The sequence below is a fragment of the Botrytis sinoallii genome, assembly GCF_014898435.1.
Source record: "Botrytis sinoallii strain Bc 23 chromosome Unknown BSIN_002, whole genome shotgun sequence".
In the NCBI taxonomy this organism is placed as follows: Eukaryota; Fungi; Ascomycota; class Leotiomycetes; order Helotiales; family Sclerotiniaceae; genus Botrytis; species Botrytis sinoallii.
In genome coordinates this window covers 309,428-330,915 of record NW_024066029.1, presented here as the reverse complement: position 1 = coordinate 330,915, position 21,488 = coordinate 309,428, and the positions used below count along the sequence as shown (strand labels likewise).

The 21,488-nt window shown below is 40.1% G+C and overlaps 7 protein-coding genes across 7 annotated transcripts; 2 read left to right on the top strand and 5 right to left on the bottom strand.

Annotated features, from left to right (window-relative positions):
* Positions 1-282: 282 nt before the first annotated feature.
* Positions 283-1,677, top strand: EAF02_001329 (uncharacterized protein; the record flags this gene model as incomplete). Its single annotated transcript, XM_038897377.1, has 1 exon — positions 283-1,677. The coding sequence occupies one exon, from the start codon at positions 283-285 to the stop codon at positions 1,675-1,677; it is 1,395 nt and encodes a 464-aa protein (XP_038762352.1).
* Positions 1,678-9,147: 7,470 nt separating this feature from the next.
* EAF02_001328 (uncharacterized protein) lies at positions 9,148-9,447 on the bottom strand (the record flags this gene model as incomplete). Its single annotated transcript, XM_038897376.1, has 1 exon — positions 9,148-9,447. One exon carries the CDS (start codon positions 9,445-9,447, stop codon positions 9,148-9,150), a length of 300 nt encoding a protein of 99 aa, XP_038762351.1.
* Positions 9,448-12,128: 2,681 nt separating this feature from the next.
* Positions 12,129-12,530, bottom strand: EAF02_001327 (uncharacterized protein; the record flags this gene model as incomplete). The annotated part of the gene is made up of 1 exon (XM_038897375.1): positions 12,129-12,530. The coding sequence occupies one exon, from the start codon at positions 12,528-12,530 to the stop codon at positions 12,129-12,131; it is 402 nt and encodes a 133-aa protein (XP_038762350.1).
* Positions 12,531-13,595: 1,065 nt separating this feature from the next.
* Positions 13,596-14,345, bottom strand: EAF02_001326 (uncharacterized protein; the record flags this gene model as incomplete). The annotated part of the gene is made up of 1 exon (XM_038897374.1): positions 13,596-14,345. The coding sequence occupies one exon, from the start codon at positions 14,343-14,345 to the stop codon at positions 13,596-13,598; it is 750 nt and encodes a 249-aa protein (XP_038762349.1).
* A 1,148-nt stretch (positions 14,346-15,493) lies between these two features.
* Positions 15,494-16,024, top strand: EAF02_001325 (uncharacterized protein; the record flags this gene model as incomplete). The annotated part of the gene is made up of 1 exon (XM_038897373.1): positions 15,494-16,024. One exon carries the CDS (start codon positions 15,494-15,496, stop codon positions 16,022-16,024), a length of 531 nt encoding a protein of 176 aa, XP_038762348.1.
* Positions 16,025-16,983: 959 nt separating this feature from the next.
* On the bottom strand, positions 16,984-18,000 carry EAF02_001324 (uncharacterized protein; the record flags this gene model as incomplete). Its single annotated transcript, XM_038897372.1, has 1 exon — positions 16,984-18,000. The coding sequence occupies one exon, from the start codon at positions 17,998-18,000 to the stop codon at positions 16,984-16,986; it is 1,017 nt and encodes a 338-aa protein (XP_038762347.1).
* A 1,051-nt stretch (positions 18,001-19,051) lies between these two features.
* On the bottom strand, positions 19,052-21,160 carry EAF02_001323 (uncharacterized protein). Its single transcript, XM_038897371.1, has 7 exons — positions 20,956-21,160; positions 20,685-20,838; positions 20,588-20,630; positions 20,458-20,534; positions 20,015-20,405; positions 19,938-19,963; positions 19,052-19,885 (listed from the first exon to the last, which is right to left on the bottom strand). The coding sequence occupies exons 1-7, from the start codon at positions 20,963-20,965 to the stop codon at positions 19,855-19,857; spliced, it is 732 nt and encodes a 243-aa protein (XP_038762346.1). The 5' UTR covers positions 20,966-21,160; the 3' UTR covers positions 19,052-19,854.
* Positions 21,161-21,488: the final 328 nt, after the last annotated feature.

The window sequence follows — 21,488 nt, the reverse complement described above, 5'->3', positions numbered from 1 at the left end:
TGATCCATACTTGCTGGTTCTTTGGATATGCAAGGAGATATAAATTGAGTCCCGCAGTATGATACTTTTATAGCATGGATCGGGTACGTAAGTTACTGCAACGACAGCGTCAACGGCCGCGTGTGTGCTTCTCCACAATTGGGACATGGCTGCCATAAGGTTTGCAAGCTTGTGACTTGGGGGACTCAGCTTTTTTGTATAACCTCATGTTTGTCCTCATGATGCGATCCTTTGTTTTTGATCTGTGTATTGTCTTTTTATCGCCGAACGAGCCGTATCACCATGTGGAACTCCTTGCCAGAGAAACGCCGTTTTGTTGTGATCTTCTCATCCATCACAATCATCGTACTTTTTGGCCTTAGTTCTGAGTACCGGTACTCATATCTTGATCGTCAAACGCTTTTCTCCACATTCGGAAATCCAGCTCTACCGTGGATTGCTACTTCCAGTACTTTTTGGGCTTCGTTCGCTCCACTATTGGCAGCTGCTACACCGCGATGCACACCCCCGGAGCTTAGTGGCAAAGCATATTCGATGAGTATTGGCAAGAGAAGAGCCGCGGAGCACATTATCATGGATGAAAAGGATGTCGAAACGATGCGACGATCCCATACTTGGTTCGTTGATCAACTTATGCAAAATGCCCCGAAGTTGGAATTCAAGAAGGGAACCCAGGGTATTGTAACATCTGCAGGAGGTGATTATTTCCCTCCACTTCTCGTCAGTCTTCAATTCCTTCGACGCACCGGATTTAAACTGCCCATCGAAGTCTTCCTTGCCACACCGGATGAATACGAACCATTGATGTGCGAGACAATTCTTCCCTCATTGAATGCGAAATGCCTCGTTCTTTCCGATATCATCGATCAACACGAGCTGCCATTTTCTTTCTCCAGATACCAAATAAAAGCATTTGCGATACTATTCTCATCTTTTGAATCAGTTCTTTTTCTCGATGCAGATAACTTTCCTGTCTATTCCCCCGACGATTTGTTCACATCCACACCTTTCACATCAGAACATCTTGTCCTGTGGCCAGACTACTGGAGCCCGACACCCTCGCCAACTCTTAGTAAGATAATTGGTCTCGAAGGATCCATCTTAAACAATCGCCCTACAATTGAAGCTGGACAAATTTTAGTCAACAAAGCACATCGAACTGAGGCCTTGTTACTCGCAGCATACTATAATGCCTACGTTGATTATTATTACCACCTTATGACTCAACGAGGTGTAGGAGAAGGCGACAAAGAAACTTTTTCAACGGCTGCCCTCGTTCTTGGAAACAGTTTCTACACCGTATCTCAGTTATCTCGTCCCCTTGGTTCACATGGAAATGGCGCAGCCGTTCTGCAAGCTGACCCCATGGAAGATGTGAGCTCAAGAGGAGAGGAAATCCCAAGACCATTTTTCATCCATGCAAGCTGGCCGCCGAAGCTTAATCCGCTACACAATTACCAAGGTTCGAGGCAATGGGGTAGTGAAGAACACTCATTGAGTAAATTCGATGGTTTAGACGTCGAACTCTCAGCGTGGGAGTATATGGTACAAATGTCATGTGATGAAAGCATTGTCTTTAAGAGTTGGGGGAATAAAACAGAGAAAAGGGTTTGTGAGCAGACCAGGCAAAGCTTCAAAAACATGTTTGGAGGGGAATATAACAAGTTGGGCGGGTGAATGGAGATTGAGGAATCTAGCTCCACTATATTTATGATTTGCCCATGGTGGCAATCCAAGCAATCTCCCAAGCAATCTCCCAGGCAATGTGAGAGATGGCATAAAACTTCAAATAATGATTGAAAGTTCACTTGTGTAGAAAGCCTCTAGACTTCGGATGAGCAAGTCTAGTCATACAACAAAGGTAATGTCTATTGGCCAGCGATGGGCTCTTATTACAACCAGACTACTTGAAAGCTTTATCTAATCATTTCGCTTGCGAAAAGGTATACGAAAACGAAACGCTCAGAAAACCCCTTTTCATGTTTGCTGATTAAGCTTTATGGATAAAAAAGTTTAGAGCATCTTTTTCTCGACTTTGCTACTTACAGGCCGTCCGAAAATCCTTGAACCTCAGGAGATCCAGTGTTGGAATCACTGGCGTCAGATATCAAGGAATTCGGGAACGAAGCTCAAGACCCGGGTCCAAAACTGAGACCAAGAGATTGCATTCATATTCTCTTAGCTATATCGAAAGAGTGGCCCGCATTTGCACTTGTGAAGATAGGACATCCTCATACCATCTGATCCACCAGATCTTTTATCAATCTTCAAGTTAATCTCAGAGTCCGAACTAATTCGATTTTCATTATCTGTAAAGAGTATACTCTGTGGATCTCATCTTTTGTTGGCGCATATATCGTATTTCAAATCATCTGCTCAAGTTTCATCTGAGTTCATCCACCAAGTGATTCATACTTATCATTCTGAAGAACATTTCGAAAATGTCAAAAAAAGACCTAGAGGCCCAGCAGTCTCCTATCGTAAGCTATCGGAATGATAGTATATGCATTGAGCATACACCACACTACCTTAAAGACAAGTTTAGCATGTCGCCCTCGTGTAATTTTCCATGTCTGGTGCTCAAGGAAAGTGGCTCTTGCTTATAACAATCTCTTTATACAATGCTACAAAATTTCCATCACTGGCTCGCAAACACCGTCGTACTGAACTTTCAAACTAGACAGCTTACATTCATTATCTGGATCTTCCCCTCTCATTCTATCTCCTCACTACCACCTACCTCCTGTCTTGAATACACCACAAATAGCATGCATGAGGCCGATAGTTCCACAGCCATTATATCTCCTCATTGATACTCCATACTCAACTTCCACCCACAATACTGGAAACAAGCCACTGGAGCGATTTTGAAGAAAGCCTTAAAACCTGACTATTCCGTTCTGAAAGCATATAGAGTCATTGCACTTCTAAACTGCCTTGGAAAGATAAGCGAAAGGATATTAGCTCAAAGATTAGGCTATTTAGCAGAAACTATTAGTTTATTACACAAAAGTCAAATTGGAGGCCAACAAAAGAAATCAGTAATTAATACAGCTTTTCTTTTAACTATGGAAATCGAAAGAAATAAGCAAATTTACAAAAAGACTTCAATTCTATTTATAGATATAAAGGAAGCCTTTGATTATATCTTAAGAAATCGATTATTAGAAATTTGTAAGAAACTAAAACTACCAATAAATCTGATTGCTTGGATAACCTTATTCCTTTAACAAAGATAACTCAAATTGTCCTTCAACAATCAAATTGAATCTTTCAAGTCTATTTCGACTGGAATACTACAAGGTAGCTCTATTTCTCCAATCCTATTCCTAATATACATCAGAGATTTATTCTTTTCAAAATCAATCAAATTCCTTTCTTATATTAACAATATGCTTTGATTATAAACTCATCTTTTTAAAAAAAGAATATTATATCTCTTGAAAAAGCTATAAAACAAATTTACAAATTTAGCTCGAAAAACACTATTCAATTCGATTTAGCAAAAATGAAATTAATACACTTCTCAGCTTCCAAGCTAATTAAAGATTACTTAATCAAACTACCTAATTCCAATATCATTACACCCCAATCCCTAATCAGATAACTAGGTATATAATTTGATTCAAATCTCAAATTCAATCAACACATTAATATTCAAATCACACAAGCAAAAGAAGCCTTTTATCGAATAACTCGACTAACTAATATGGAAAAAGGCCTAAGCCCGAAAGCCCTTCAATAGCTATATATAGTCTGTATAACTAGTATAGCAGATTACGGATTAGTGATTTGGTGGAGAGGACAAGCCTACTTCAGGAATAAAATACAAGCTCTTCAAAACCTAGCTTTTCGAAAAATACTAGAAGTCTTTAAAACCATTTTAATTCTTTTAATAAAAATCGAAGCAGGATTAAAACTAGTAAATATTTGATTAGATTTAAATATCAAGCAATATACCTTTTGATTAACAAAACTCTTACCCAAACATTCAATCAACATCGAAAAAGCTACTCTAGCATATCAATACGCTAATCGAGAACCAATTAATACTCCTCAAAGAAAGCTATATAAACCAATCCAACTTGATAGAATAAGAGAATCAATTAATAAAAAATTCGATTCGTTCTCTCTCGAAAAGATTACTCATTTCTACTTTCCACCATGGAAAAAGGAAATCCCTTTCAAAATCAATATTAGTAAGACTTCAAAAAAAAATGCAGCAATACTTCATAATATTATTTTCAAATATAGAGATCAAGATACTATCTATATCTATACAGATGCCTCTTCTACAGAAAAAGGAATAGGCATTGGTGTAGGGATAGTAACAATACAATTGAATGATCAAGTTTTATATCAAGAATAAGTGAATATTGAAAGCAATCAACTGGTTTATAATAAAGAGCTATATGGAGTTACTCGAGCTATTGAATATGCTAGTTCAATTGCTAGTAGTAGAAAGAAATTCAAGGTTTATTCAGACAATCAAGCAGGCCTACTACGACTAAAAACACCCTCGGATTACCCTGGTCAAGCCTATCAAATTCGAGCAATCAAAGCAGCCAAAGCTATTATAGCTAAAGGAGCGGAAATATCCTTGAATTGAGTACCAGGACATACTTCAGTAAAGGAAAACGAGCTAGCAGATAAACTAGCAAAGGAAGCAACTACAATACGATCTACTTCGAATGAAACTAGTTTCGGATTATTAGAAACGATAATCAAAGAATCCTCCTTTGATTAATGAAGCTCGACTCTCAATCAATATAAATTCAGATCAAACCAAACAGCATTAACCTATTCAAAGCTATTTCCATAGAAAATTGAATTGAAAATCAAGTTATCAACTAAAACAAGGCGAAATACAGTTAGCGCTTTTTTTTAATTGAAACTAGATCACAGTTACATTAAATTATACTTATATCGTTTTAATCATTCCAATAATAGATGTATATATAATAATATTGAAATACCTCAACACCTTTTGATCAGTTGCCCAATATACAAAGCGGAAAGAAAAGAGATATTCCAGAATATACCATTTTCTAAAATCACTCTACAATTTCTACTTCATACGAAAATAGGAATCGAATTAACTATCAAATTCATTAATACAACTAAAATTGCTACAAGAGCCTGGCATTTATCAAGGGCTCAAATGGAAGAAGAAAGAGAAAAAGAGAGAGAGATTGAAGAAAGAGAAAGAAAGGAAGAATACTCCACAGAGTAGATTTCCTTATTGTCTTACTATATGTTATACGTATAGTAAGTGGGCTTAGGTCCCCAATGTTCGTTTGCACTTCCCCAAATTGTTTATTCCTATTATTGTAAAATAAAAAGTTATCTACTAGGCCCTTAAGGCCTAGTCGTCCTATATAGTCTTAGACTGAAGGTGGACGTAAATTCAATCAATCAATCAATCAATCAATCAATCCATACTCAACTTCAACATCATTTACCGCCAAGAAAGAATAACTTTAACGGCAACAATTAAATTATGCAGGGTTAAATACATTTACTAACAGTTCATCTTCTTTGGTTAACTTCATGAAACGGCACGGAATGGGTAAGGATGGAAATGAGAGTTTGTTTGAAAACTTGAGAATTGCCAAGGGTGAACGTATCATAGAAATATCACATATCAGGTACATTAGACATGTTTTATTTGAGTTGTAGTAAACTATTGTTGATCAGAACCGTAGCTAATATCGGTAGTCAGTCCATCGCGAACCATGCAATTGTCTCGTTGTCTTCCGCAGGCATGGAATGAACCGCTCTCAACCGTTTCCTGTCCCCAAATGCCGTGTCAACCCTTTATAGTCTGCTATTCTACCCCTAACCTGCATTCTGCTCTCTGAATCAAGACTGTGCCAGTATGCGATGAAGCCATGTAACTTTGAAATATTAGCCAGTTCCCACAATCTTCTCTCCTGTAAAAACATACTTATGCCGAATATGCAGGTAGTCCATGATTCTCAAACAATCCAGATGATCCCGGTAATAATCTTTGTCGTTCTCCTCCAGTACTATGATTATCTTGCTTCGGAGCACGATACGCATTGATAGACTTAAGCCAACGTAGCAAATAAGAGCCAGTTACTACAACGAGCATGGCCATGGCGGTAGCAACAAAGGTTAAAGAGCCGATGAAAACTACACATGTCAGAATGGCGACTAGTATATAGAAGACATCTCTCAAAATTTCCTGTACAGCGGATAAACTCTGGTTGGCACACCATTTCACGCAGTCGCAGATGTCTGGGGGAGTAGGTGACATGTTTTATTTGTGAGTTGAATAATTTGAATCTTGTTGTGTTGAAGGTCTCCTGATGATCGTAAAGTATCGAGGTTGGAAAAGCTTTCGTGTTGTTTCGTAGTCGAAAGTTAGTGACTGAAATCGTGGAGTCCTTTTATGTAGAAATGGTTGTGCTTGTACTGTTCAAATTTCTTGAAATTGATGAATGAATAACCGAGGTATAGAGGTATAAGGTATCAAAAATGTATATTTGTATCCAATATAGTCCGATTTAATCCAATAAGTGAGCCGTATGAACTTCCTTTTTGGTTATTTCACAAATTGTTCTCATGCCCCTCAGATTCTGAATGAACTCTTCTCAAATAATGGATTCAGTCACTATCAACCACATTTCAAAGAAGGGGAAATATGTAATAAATAAAAAAAGAAACAGCCACCTACTTAAACAAAACACTATGTAACTCAACCTCCTGTACATCTATTCCAGAATCTAACTTCGATATATCCTAACTCTTTGAGCACATGATCAATTCATCACGAAACTAAGGGACATCATATTCCAGAATATTTCAGGTATCAACTCTAATACATGAGATGAATCAATTGAATTATTCCGGACATGAGAGTGATTTGCTAATTTTCATATGTGTATCTAACCACCTGAAGCCGTTTCCACTTTCAAATATGCCCTCATATATACCTCTATTCCAGGTCAAAAACGCGTCATCAGTCCCAAACCACCTCTCCTTGTCTCACGGATCCACGTTGGACCTTTGCGAATATTCTTTGCCTAGGTAATCGTCAGCAAGTTGTTTCACCATCTCCTCGAGAAAAAACAACCTTACATATCTAACCAGAATTTTTAGTCAACAATGACTGGCATTCTGCCTTGATTCCATCCTCTTTTCCATCCTTTTTTGCCAACAACTGCTTGGATTTTGCCTTTATATTGTTCTCCCATTCCCGATTCTCCTTGCGCTCCTGGATAAATGTGGCTATCAAGGCTAATATGGTGATGAATGAAGAAATAATAGTAAGTCCTATGATGATCCACGCCATTATAATGAAGAGATTATACCAAGATTCCTCGCTAGCACTAGGTATATGCTCCAGGTGGCTTGAGCAGTGCCAGTTGTCAGAAGGAGGTGGCACAGTGCTATTCTGTAGGCTGCTAGAAAGCGGAATTCGTGCTTTACAATGCCAGATGGTATTGACTGGTGGCATGATGAAGCTCTTTGAATTGATGCAATATTTTTCCCTGGTTGCTGTCAGGTTTCTTCCTTTAGCATAAAGTGTTGATAAAAAAGAAGAGGTTAATTGTATTGGAGTTGCAGAGTTTGTAAACGGACGTCTCAGTTGTTGTTCGTGATAGCTAGTGCCTAGACTTGATGATGTTTTTGAAATTTAAGAGGTAGTAATCGCTGATTGTTGATGATTTAAATATTGAGAATCTTAATTGTACAGCCATCATAAAGACTCATTCACTACGTTTGATTAGCAAGTTCCGTCATACGGCAGAGAGCTTCACTCATGACAGTCAGGTGAGTCGTTTCTATCTAACAACTTCTACTCACTACAATGAGGAGCAATCTCCAGGAGGCTGCTTGATTTTTGCCCAGTACCTGTTATCTCATAATACAGCCTGCAAGTATTCTCCGGGTCGAGATTATATTTCGTTAGATCTTGTAATTGAAATTTAAAGTTGTCAAAACCATTAGTTCATTAGCTCAGATGTGTAAACTGATTTTCATCCGACTCACTCCAAGATCACAAAGTCAAGGCTTGAACCATCATGATAGGTCTCTCATTTATTGATCACATTGTTTGACAACTTATGGATACCAGCCGCCAATCTCTCTCCCAAAGTAAACGCAACGCTCATTCATCATCAACAGCCCTGAACTCTATGACTGTATCAAATTTACTAGCGAGGCTCTCTTCCACAGATCCTCATGTGGTAAGTCTGTCCACGTACCCACTAATTTTTAATATGAGCTGTATACTTGTATTAGCAACTTTCAAGAGCTCAATGTAAAGTGATAATTACCGATTCATATTCTTTTGTCAACAGCAGCCTCTGATCCTGTACCTTTCATCTGCTCACTGTGGTGTGGGAGGGAAAATCCAACTGTGCGGTGATAGAAAGCCACGAGACCAGCAGTAGAGAGAACAGGAACAACAACATACAAGTGATCCTTATTGTACTGATAGAATTTCTGTGTATAATATGCTCTCTTGAGTTGTCCCGTACCGGTGCTGGCTGCGCGACGTTGTCTAGTGATTTGTCGGAGGAAACTCATCTTCGGTTATGATGAAGGGCTTTGACTTAGTAGGAAGAATCAGTGTCGAATGAGGAGAATTATTTGTGATGTGGACTTTGAGGGCAAATGCCTTTCAGGTGTGGCTCGTTGCAGTAAATGGTATGTGGTGCGCAGAGTAAATTAGTCTTGAAATTGTCGTTGAGTAATTCAGATGTGCATTAGGGTCAAAATAAAATATTTATAGCTGAATTTCTTAGCTCTTCAAAGATTCGATCCAAATGAAAATCAGGAAAAGACTACCAGCTTTGCTTGGGTGTTTTTCTTTCATTTTGAGGAACGCTGTTTAATTGATTGTCATTTCACTCAGAATCACTTTTTTCAAAGAATGAAATCATTTACTTGACCGTATTCATTGCGGTGGGAATGATGTTTTTTTGTTATGTAATATTATTCAGATATAGTCTTGAATAATTCACCAGCAACCTTTTCCAGCCCTAGAATAGGTTCCTATTCAAAGACAGCCAGCAGCAACAAAAAGTCGCCCCGTGTCCGTACCATAGCTCTCGGAAAGAAGCTGTACAACTATATTAGCAGGTTCCAGGGAGATACTTTATAAGAACACGGACCTTAACCAGAATCTTCCATCAACAAAGGCTTGCATTCTCCCTCGGTGCCTTTCTCTTGACGCTTTTCATTGAATTCCTCTTGTGGTTCGTCCCGATTTACTCTTGCAAACAAAGCTCTTCCGATGAAAATAAGTAGTATGGCACAGCCATTGTAGAAGGCAACTGTCATCGAAATAACAAGCAAACCAAGTTCGATGCCAACCAACGTCCAGATTAAATAAAGCGAGATCTTATAGGCTCTACTGGTCGCCTCCCAGTCACCCTCTTTCCACTCAGGTCCGAGGAGAAATCTAGGTGGCATGGTTCCAAAGCTTTCAAGATTTTCGATCCTTGAGCTGGAGGATTCGCTGATTAGTTTGAAATTATGAGGTCGAGAAGTACTAGCGTTCGTGATCTGTAATCGTGTCGAGAACTTTTTATTTGAGGGTCGTGAAAATCTTGGGCAAGCTTGTGTTTATGTCGAGTTCAGGGTTGTAGTATATTGTGAGTCAAGAACTGTTGAAGGTCGAAAGAAGATGTTTTATTATTACACTTTCAATGTGAGCTGTTATATAGGATAGGGGTATCTGTATGAGTATACTAGCGCATAGGCTAGCTGGGAGCATAGTAGGTAAATACGGCACTTTTAGCAAAACAATCCAACACTGCAGCCGAAGCCCATCCAGGGCAATCTAACTTTCAATTCGAGTGAAGGCCAAGTTTTCGTACCATGTTTACAAAACAGCCAGCTGCAACCTTTTTCCATCCAGTACTGCGTTCGTACTCACTCTTTATCAATACCCCTATCCTCTACGCAATTTCTGATACTTATAATACGACAGTCAAGAAATTGAAACCCCATTCTAGTCTAGCCATCCGTAGCTCGCTGAGGTATCCAAACGAATTCCGTTAGTCACTCCTGTGCGAAAAAGGATTACCTGTTCAGATTCTCAAGCTGATATCGGTATCCATTCTTCCTTGCTTTGTCTCTCTGGGAGAGATGATATGAATTTTTCCTCGGCGCTTTAATTTATTAGCCTTGATTCCAAGCTGGTTTAACGAGTTTTGTGCTCCTTGATGTCTTTTTGCCGCCGCAATATTTCATCCTTGTGCAGAATGCTTTCGGGGAAAATGAACAACATAAAAGCTGTCCTAAAGCCTTCGAAATAGTCCGAAAGAATTCTGATACTCCGAAATATTAAAATGGGTAGAGCTGATAATATAATTGGGATGGTACGGTATGGACAAGTGTTGAGGATCCGGCGCATGCATTTAGGGTGAGGTAGATGTGAGATTTGCCACACATTTACTATCTTGATATTTCATGGAGATATTACGTGGTGGCTGGCTGACATGAGGAATATTATGATAGAAAGGACAGAATAACTTTTGGCAAAATCCAGATTCCTGAAATAACCTTGGAAACTAACAATGATGCGAATGACCTAGTTAAAACAATTAAGCGAGGTTCGTGTTTTAGCTAAGTTACATCATATTAGATGCTACATCACTCCATGGTTTCGATTAGCACGTTATTGAAACCTTTTAATTCAACTTATAATGGCAAAATAGTATTCATCATCTTAGCTAGTGACTAAATGACATGATGAACTAAGACCTCAGATGATTTGGAATTCAACGAAGTGATGAACCCCGCTACACCTTTGCTCCACCGTCCCTTATTTCATCGCTATCGATAATCACAAATGTTGTCCTTCTGTGTTATACAATCCCTAAAGTAAAGATTCTCCCGGCGATTGAGTGAAAATTGATTTGCATTACGGCTTAATACCTCAATAGTTAGGGAAAAAGGCACGGCTTCTTCTCTTCAGATCTTTATTCGAAATCAGTTTAACTCTCTCTTCGAAAATAATCGTTCTCCACAGTTCTTTCTGTCGCTTCTGGTCCAACAAGTTTTGTCCTTCAATCTTGATTCCTGCCTGTCTTCTATTTTTCATCTCTCTCCGAATCAACAACGCCATTCGTGTTATCCTGGCATTTTCCACTTGTAGTTTTCGTTCGAATCTACTATTTGCAGCAATCAGGGCGATATTGACTAATTTGAAGACCGCTAGACAAATGACCAAAAAAAGGAAGATCTCCAGTTTTTCTGCCCAACTAGTCCCGGTGTACAGTAACTCAGCTCCGCTGCTGAATCTTATTTTGATAATCCTAGGCTTGAATGACGGGATCTTGAACATCTTCTTGTTGTAATATTGAGATTTTGATGTATTGCTGTTTGACCAATGTCGAATCCTGGTGAGGGTCTAAATGATCGGGAGGATTGAAAATTAAGGAGTTACTGTGAGACTTTCAGATACTAAATCAAATTTTTGGACGATTTAAAACCAAGACAGGTTCTAACAATAGCCTCTTCCAATACATCTGCGTACTAGCTAGTGTTGCTTCCTCAACCGTAATATAAGCAGTAGCAATCCCCGCGAATGTACTTCTATGGCACGCACATATTGTATATGGACCCGTATGACGGCACGTGCTGGGGTTCTTCAAACCTTTGAGGATGTGTTGTCTTTAATCTACTCATTTCCCGGAGTTCTGATATTCCTATGTTATGAGGCGCAAGACTTACAAGTCCTAAGTAGTATCTAATCTCAAATTTTTTAAAGTAAGCCTGGAATGTTCTACTTCAGCCTAAATTCACTGAAAATTCGGCTTGAGATGCATCGCACAGGAGTTTACAATCTTCATCTGATATACATAAATCACGGTAGAAAGAAATCAATACACGCTTCACACACACTCAAGATAACTAATTGAACAAAACTCTCAATTTCCATTTACTTAAGATTAGCACTAGCGCTTGAATTTCGTGATATCCAGGATCCAATAAACTAATAAACCACCGAGAACCATTTCCCATCCCTAAAAGCGTTGTTGCCCCTTTATTAATCCCAGGTGTAGTATTGAACTTGCCTAAATGAATGCTTCCCAGAATTCTCAGTCAAACTGGCTTTGCATTTTCCTTCGATGACATGAAGCAGATTAGATGGTAATTGTACCATAATTTGTCTGTCGCATCTCGATCGGAAACTCCTGATACCCCTCTATAATGCCTTTCTCCTGCTCGCCTTGCAACTCATCATTCGATATATTCTCGCCTTGTCTCTCGTGAATTTCCTCATGTGCGCCCTGCAAATTCGGTGGATCCAACGGCGGCTGGTGTTCTCTCTTGGCGGCCTCCTGTTTCTTTTTTCGATCCTCCAGACAGGTTTCAATTGCAGTGACAATCCAGCCTAATGAATGTATAAAGACGACAATGAGCCCCACAGTAGTAAACGGAAGGAGAAAAGATCTCAGCAAAGTGACCCAGTCAATGTTGCGATTACAATATTCTCCCATTTCTAACCGATTTCCGGCACAAATGGTTGAAATAACGATAGGCATTATGCTGATGTGTTGCTCTAGGTATGATTCAAGTATTTTTATTGTAGTAAGGAGTTGATATTTGATAAATGGAAGTCGGAGCCGGAGATCGAGATCGATAAATTGAAAATCTTGAATTTGATATTGAAGATTCCAAAAGCTAAACCAAACCTTTAGATGTTTTGAGTGATATTAAATAACCGAGCAATACAGATTTTCATCTGCTAGCATTTCACCTTCAATTCACTTACGATTACTACCGAGGCTTCTAATACCGATACTAGCATTATGCAGGCTTCATATATCTGGGATTGAGTGGTATTTGAGATATTTCATACAAGTCCCGCTCTACTAAGACGTATGTATTTTACATGATACATCTATTTGAATAGATGTCATTGAACTCTATATCATGAGATCTTAGAGACTGGAATTCAATAAATTGCTTCCCAGGTATACAATTTCGAAGACAATCTCTCCGAAATCGATTGAATTTTTTAAGAAGCTTGAGGAAACTTGAGGGAGGTGAGACTGAACTCATTGAAGTCTTGTTTTTGCATATTACTCTAGTATTTCATTTAATGATGCTTTTTATAATAGGAAAAAACAATAATTTTAGCTACTATGACGCTATTTTCATTACTGCATGAGTGAATCATTGAAACGAACTGAATCTCTGGGAGATGTTTACATATACACTATTGTTTCACGAATCGAGGGTTTCATTATTCGAGCAAATTTGCTTCGGATGTATAAGTTTCTAGTACATATTTAGAAGAAATTTTAACGGTAGATAGTCAATGTAAAAATTTCTTTAGGAGCGCTCATTGATGCTCGCTCATTGCTTATTGAAATTTACAGATTATATAAGTTCTCACACCTCACTCACTTGATCAATATGGTTGTTAGAAGGTAAAAATTTATATTCTTCGAACTCAAGAGTCGCCGCTCAAACTCCCTATCCTAGAAAAGCTCATCACTACCCCATAAAAACTCTCCGAGATGTAACCCAGGTATCACATATCGCATTTGAAAAAAACCGAAAAAAAAAACCAGTCATCAAGCTGGCAACCTGCGCATCTGCGCTCAGTCCATCAGACTAAGCTTTGCCCTTCTGCGCCTTTCCTTTTGGGGTCTTTTCGAGCTTCCCTTGCTGACATTCTTTCGCTGTGTCGCAGTCCATGGGGTGGAATATCCCTCATAATCGAAGTCATCTTCTGATGACTTCTCAACCTTTTTCTCCTCTGGCTCATTCATGAAAGCCTCATATTCGTCAAGCACGATTTGCTTTTCTCTACCCTTGATCACTTTCCTCTGGCCCGTTGGATTTGGAACCGGCTCGAAAAAATCATCAATGGATTTGTTCTTGATGCTCTTCGTCTTGCCTTTGCCCTTGGCCTTGGCACTTCGCATGGGTGTTGTCGGAGTCGACACAGGTGTGAGAAGTCCATTTCTGGCTTCTCTTTCTCTGACCCTGCTGCTTCTTCTCAGCGTTGTTGGTGTCATAGGAGGCTGTTCATCCTGAGCCTTCCTGCAGCCTCTTCCCCTGGGATTTCTTCTGGGTACTGTCGGTGGCATCATGGGGAGTGAGGTTTCATCTGAAGCCTCCTGATCACTCTCAATTGTGATATAATCCTGAGGCTCTAGAGGTTCGTAGTTTTCGGGGCGTGATTGGAGACCCAATGCGTTCCAAAATGGATTGATGTTATCCAGTATTCCAAAAACAATCAAGACGCCCAATGTGACGAGCATGGTGTGCAAGATGCTGGAGTTGTCTCCAGATTCCCAACTTGTTCTTGTTGCGATGGCAGTTGCATTATACCACGAGTATGACATGGTTTAATAGATGGACAAGATTTACTCTTTTGATTGAGTGATGAAGAGAAGTCGAAGTCGATTGAAAACTCTTGTCAATGACGAAGAGTAAGAGGATGGAAGTTTTAGATTTGTGTTCTAAAATTTGAAAAGAGAATTGTGCTGAAGTATCTGTAGAAAGACTTTCTGATGTGTTATAGAAGGATCCAGATTGACTGGGAGCTTTGAGATGCTTATATAGGATCTGGTCTGGGTTTGCTACTTTTCGATACGGTCAATACAACCGTATCTAAGCTAGGGCATCATGTTAGCAAACACATCGATCGAGTTTGGGACCGTTCCAGATTAGTTACCATACGATATTAGTTACGGTATTTGATTATCATTCTTGGGCAATACAACGGAAAGGAGGAGAGCAGTACGTTACTGCTCGTTAAGATACTCGACGTCTACCTCCCAAAAAATCTGTGACACGTTCTCGGAAACGCTTCCTCCTGTTATTGCCAACATTTGCTTTGTTTATATGAATTTCGAAGGTCCCATCAGTTCTTTACCTTTGTCAAATTTATATAAAGATGCACTCTACTACATGCTTCTCTAAAAAAGTACTTCCTAAAGAACTCCACGGCCACAAAATGTAAATGGAACGATGACCACCAGGACCTCGCTTGGTGATTATGTCATCCAGTAACGAAACTCAAAACGATTTCAAAAATCCATTGTCATCTGAAATTATGATCAGTGCAATCATTTGAAAATTCCCATAGAATTTATCCTGAAAACTTTCCGACCATGTGGTCGAAAATCCAGCCAATCCAAAGTAATAACTAAACAAGTTATGCAATTCCTGTTTTGAGTTCACCAGGTTCGCTCGCTTCAGCTTATGATTGGTTCTTGAAAAAGCCATCGTGAACTTCCCGCGCTGACATCACTTTCGAGAAGAGAAAGATCAATAAAGCATATCAACACCACGATTCCTTGAAATGAATAGGAACAAAAATTTACACAAGAATTTTTGAGTATACATATACAGTCGTCAGAATAATTTTTCAACTTCCTCGCGTTTCGTGTACAAAAATCGCTAAAGCTACATTGAATAATACCCAGTATCTACCCCCACCACACAAGCCCTATCAACAACACAAGTCAAGCTCATCCCACTTTGCAAAATGGGTATTCCCTACAGTAAACAGATCCACTCCGCCTTCGATCAGTCGCAAATAATGATGCGACGACTCCAAACCGAAGTCACTCCTCTCGTCGCAGCCGGATATCCATTAGTAGCATCTGGCTTTGAAGTCCTCAAGACGACTAAAAATATTGCCATACTGCTAGCAGTAGTGCAGGTTTATACGGCTCTTATGCTGACGGTTATTTTTGGGGTGGGCTGTATGTTATTGGTGACGATGAATCCAGACTTGGAAGATGAGAGAAGCAGGATGATTAGTCCTGTTGTGAGAGGAGGAGTGGAATGGGTTGAGAGATGGGGAGGGTGGGTGAATTGGGGTGTCAAGTTTGGAATTGTGTCTGGAGTGGCGGCGATGGGAGTAGGGATTTGGAAAGGGGAGAGAGCGGGAGAAATGGAAAGGGAGATGGTTGTTGAGGGTGAAAATGAGGAGACGGGGAGTGAAGACAAGGAGGAGGAGGATGAAAGTGATGAAAAAAATAGAGTGAATGATATGGATGATGTTGGGAAGTAGGAGGCCCATCCACACCATTTTTTTCTTTGAGTATCATGATTTTATGAAACCTCTTCACAATTTTGTCATTGGGCTTTTACCTCTCGGAGGGCGAGATACCACCATGGAATTTAGGAGTTGATGGATTATCTGGGATCTGTTTTGAAAATTCTTATAAAGTCCATGTATCGTTAATATCTCGTAACTGATGCAAATACTATTCTGCTTGGAGTTTGAAGTTCAAACAAGACAATTGGTGCTAGTATGCTCTTGTTACGTATATGCTTGTTGAGATTACATATTGACCTCCAACCCCCCCTGGAAACTATATGCAATTAACCTGCGTGAATACTACTTGACTCACTCTATGTCGAAAGATTTGTCTTATCTTTCTCACAGAAATCTTTAACGACTTCGCTAGACTCTGTCTGAATCCCACCGTTTATCACACTTCGCTAAATTCATTAGCAGGATATTCATATTTTTGTAACTTTAAACAGCGTTGTCAATATTCTCCCCTGGCCAGATCAACCAGAGTGATTATTTAACCTTTCATCGCTCATTCGAATATATATCACCATGGACTCCAACACAGTGTCTGGGAATGTCACTTCTAATCACAAAAAGGAAGAAATTCGTCACTTGTTATCAGCATATATCATCAAGTAGTACCACATTACGAAGAGAGTCAATTGGGGTTCATCGACGGTAGCGTCGAAAACCTAGATGATTGCCATCACAAGGCTGAGAAAATGAATTGTATACCAATGATTAAAATAACCGCGGAATTATGATCCTTCGAACACAAATCCCCACAGCAACCAAATCCCTTGTAAACACTCAAAATGAGTGTCTTATCCTTCCCGTCGAAGAAAACCATGTGAAAATTTGTACCTCATAACCCATCGACCCCACTCCTTTCCCCGAACACCTCCTTTTCCCTCCGTCCCCCCCATTTCTCATCTCCACCCCAGCACTAACTAAAAACTACGAACTAATCTCCTGGACGGAGTATGATCGCAATCGCAAGTCCCCGCATATCTCACCGACGGAAAACTTCCCCAAGACTGCGCCATAGCAGTAGCCCACTTGCCTTCCATCATGGTCTTGAACATCTCGACATAGTGTTCCTTGGGATGTTGCGTTCCTCGTATTCCGAGCGAGGTTCGAGTTTCATTGCCGTGTATACAGCAGTGCAAGTGTTGAACCAGCACGATGATTTCTTTGAGCGACGTGTAATTCAACAGGACTGGTCGACGACCAATATCGTAATTGAGAGTCGAGAAATACTCATACGGAAGGGCAATGCGCTGGATCAGTTCTTTGTTTTTGAAAGAACTAACCCTCGGGCCCTCTCTCTTGTCTGGAGCTACGTATATCATCTGTGATTTACCGTACAGAATATCGACTTCGGGATCAAAATACGCGCGGCCGATTGGTTTTTGCGAGGTACCGAGGAGATTTGCTAAAGGTTGCTCCAAAAGCTTGTACTTCTCTAACGCATATTGTCGAGTTGCCCTATTGATGGATAGTGCTATTGGTGGTTTAGCACGGACATTACCCTGACCATTAGCTGCAGCATGTGCAGCGGAGTTCAGGTTGCGCTGTTCGGTCGTCTGATCATCGATAGCGCTGCGAGCAGCAAAACTTGGATCGATCAAAACGCAGGGCCGAAGGTTCAAGTCGAACATTCTCTGGCCAGGGAATGTAAACTTGAGGATCGAGAATCGCATTTCGTTAGGGATCTCCTTCCATGCGGCTCTGGGTCTGAAATTGATGTTGAACTTCAATATCAAGCTAGGCTTAGCCGATGGATCAAGTTCAGCGGCAGGTACTCTCAAGATAACCGTCTTGCTTTTGTGGGCCAGCTCCTTTTGTGATTCGCGCTCCTCGCGATCCTCTCGTTCTGCTTGCTGGGCGGCGCGACGTTCGTTAAAGGCTTCGATAGCCAATGATGAGGAAGGGCCAAAAATGGAAAGTTGATTGTTGGAATTCATTTTGACAATAATGTATGAGTTGACTGGAAATGGTGTGAGTAAAAAGAAATTTCGTTGGTGGTCAAAGTGTATTCGTGGTATTGAGACGTTTATAAGAAGTAGAAACTGATCTGATCGAAAAGCGAAAGTAGTGAATGTCAAAAGTGCGAATTGATTTGTTCACAAGTATCTTTTAATCAAGTTGTCTTTGAAATGAAGAAGAACCAGATGAAGATGTTGTCTTCAAGAGCAATCATTCTGATCCTGAAATACCTTTTAGAATTTCTCCTAGAAGTCTCTCTCAAATAAAGCTTCTTCGAAACGGTACTGAATATCATTAAGAATACAGCAACGACAATGACATGAAGAGCCGTACAAGAATCCCAGACTATCCATATAGACGTGCAGATGTATGCGCATCATTGGTACTGGTATTGGTTGAGCCTGAGTGAATACTGTAGATATAAGAAACAATTTGAATTTTGGTCAAGTCACTTACATTGCTGCTATTAGAGCCCGTACCGAGTTGTCTAGCGCCTCAATATCTCTGCGCTCCATAGGTAGCCAAAGATAGTATCATTAAGCTGTACCGCCATCCAAAATATAGTATAGACGCTATTTCTTTGTAAATCTTGGAGCTGTAGCGAATATCGTGTTCAATAATGTACAGGCGATGAACGTTGAGAGATGCCGCTAGTATCGGAAACCGTATTACTTCCTCTATAGCTCCACTCCCCACCTTGTCCCAGTCAGCAAAAGTGACATCAAACCGTATCTTCTTGAAAATGATCAGGAAAGTAATAATGAGTTTTATTTGCTAGCCCCAGATATATCCAAACGATCCAAAATATCACCAAAAACGAAAATAAAGCGAAATGATCATCGAGAACCCCATCTACCCACGATTTCTTTCCTATCTTTCCAATGCATTTCTATCTACCCATCTATGAAAATAGAGACCGATCCTATCCCAAAATACCATCAAGCAAAAATTTCATGGAGGAGACGAGCACGCTTTATCTTGTACCTTAATCGCCCTAGGCGGAACTGCCAACTCTCCGTCTTCAAACCCTATCCATGCGATCCACTGGGATATTTTTAACACACACAGACACATACACACTTCTTATATATTCTCATCTAATAAGCATGATACCTTCACAAGACCACACATACATGCACATGAATATCATTGTTCCTATTCCCCATCAGCAAACTAGTGATTTGATATACAATCAATGATTACTCAAACCATGCAAAACCAAGCAAACCAAACCAAACTTCAAGCAAGCAGAGATAAACGCCTTAAAATGAACATATCTCACGATCATCACCTTCACAAATTCACCTGTCTTCACAACCTCAAAAAACCACAGCTCATATTTTATTCAACTTATTTATTCTCCAGGCATTTTTCCCCCCTCAAAATACAAACGGCGCCATTAATAGTGTGAAGTAAGCCAAAAGAAAAGTAAAGGTCACCACCTCCGATATTATTTGAGTAACCTGAAGTCTTCCTACTGACGAGCTTGACCGCAAACTCCTGCTAAACGGTACATGGAAATGCAAACCCCAACCATGATGGATGCAGAAATGACGTTTGAGTGTGCAGAATCCCATCACATGTGCACATTCAGTGCCAATGAAAAGAAAAGTTATGAAGTAGAGAACAGATGACTAACATGGACGTGGTCTCTGTTTCTTCGGAGTTTCTCTGGAAGAAAATGCTTCGGGGATACGGAAATTTTGCGGGTAGGCTGGCTGCGTGGAGATGACACACGAAACCAGAGATAAATGATCAGTCTGATCGGCTGGGAGATATGAAATTTGCGAAGACCTGTTTCCTTGCTCGCTCACAATTGTGAGATGCCCCATTTATGATTCTTCATCAGTCTTTTTGAAAACCCTGTGATTATGTTAGCGTGGTATGTGAGAGGAGTCATGTGAAGGGGTCGCACAAATGTCTTTCGTAGAAACTGAGCATCTGTTTTTCTGGTTAGCTCGGGACACTCAATTGAACAATTGGAGACTCTACTTTCTGTGGGCAACGTTTGTATACTTGGTGTAATGGGTGCTGTGACTTAGCTCCACCCTTCCATGTCAAGTATACAATAACTTCCGCATTGGGTCCTTCCATAGCTTCAATAGTGACAACATCATCCTCCCAACTTCCTTGTGGTGGTTTGAATGTAGCTGCTTCTCGGGATGCGGGTGGTGTTGACGAGGCGGGGTGGCCATTCTTTCTTGACCTCTTTCCGTTAGATTGAGGAGTACTAACACCAGTACTTGGACGACCACGCTTCTTTGATTGCTTCTTTTCCGCTGCTTCCGCTGCCTCTGCTCTCTTCTCATTGTATTGTTCGATCAATTGTTCTTTACCACCTACAGTCTCGAGATACGCGTTCAGGATGTCTTGCGCAGTCTCTCTGAAGAATCAATGTCAGTCAAGTAATGGTAGAGGGAGTGAGTGAACCTTACAAATTCTCTTCCGGCTCCCATGTCATATCCGACTTCTTCTCGTAACCTTCCCACTTAACCTGGAACCTCAAAACGCCCTTCAAAAGTGTTAGAAATCTTCATCATAGCATTGAAAGGTGGGTTCACCGACTTCCTCGTCAAAAGAATGTTTCAAAATCTTTTCAACCACGTATCTGCCCATGGGTTAGTGACTGAATGTAAACATTGCAAGTAAGGGCGTCGCATACTCATCTTCTGCTTGCTCCTCATCGCCTTCTTCATCCGACTCAACCCTCAACTCCTCTGCAGGCTCTGACTCTTCTTGCTTGCCCTGTCCCTTTACTGGTTTTTCAAATTCTTGTTCGCTGGCATCGGAAACCGAACGCTCGTCATCGGTAATTTCTGTAAAAGGTGAGCGCGGGTCATTTAGTTATAACAATTCAAAAGATATCATTCATAGAAATCCAGCTGGATTGTATCTCCAAGACTCTGTGATGAGATATGATTTGTGCGACTTACGGGGAGGCATTATTGCGACTAAGCTTCAAATATGCGCAAAATAGGTTGTGATCGTTTCTTGACAGTTTCGAAACTCAATTGAAATATAAAAAAATCGCAATAGAAGACGAACTTGACTTAGAATAGTTGAAAATGAATGCGCAGCTCCTTGAAGGTGGTGAGTATTGAAAGAGCTGTGGAAGTAATTAGAAATGTGAAGGAGACGCGAATCTATCAAAAGATAAGTTGCTTGGTGACAAGTTCGTGTTTTCACCAATCATGAAATAGTGGATTAGATAGTCACGGGGAGTGCTTGTTTGAGCTCGGATTAATGTCGGCCCGAGGGGGTAGTCCAGATGTCATCCTAAACGATTTCAATATTTTCAGATCTCATCTTCAACACTACCACATAAATCCATTCAACAATGGTACACAAGACATCTCAAAAAGAAGTCAAACATTCAAGCACACCCAACTTGAGCCAGAGAAATGAAAAATCTTTGTTCCTCATGACAGGAAAAGGGGAGGTGTGGTTTTTCAGTCACATAAGGTAG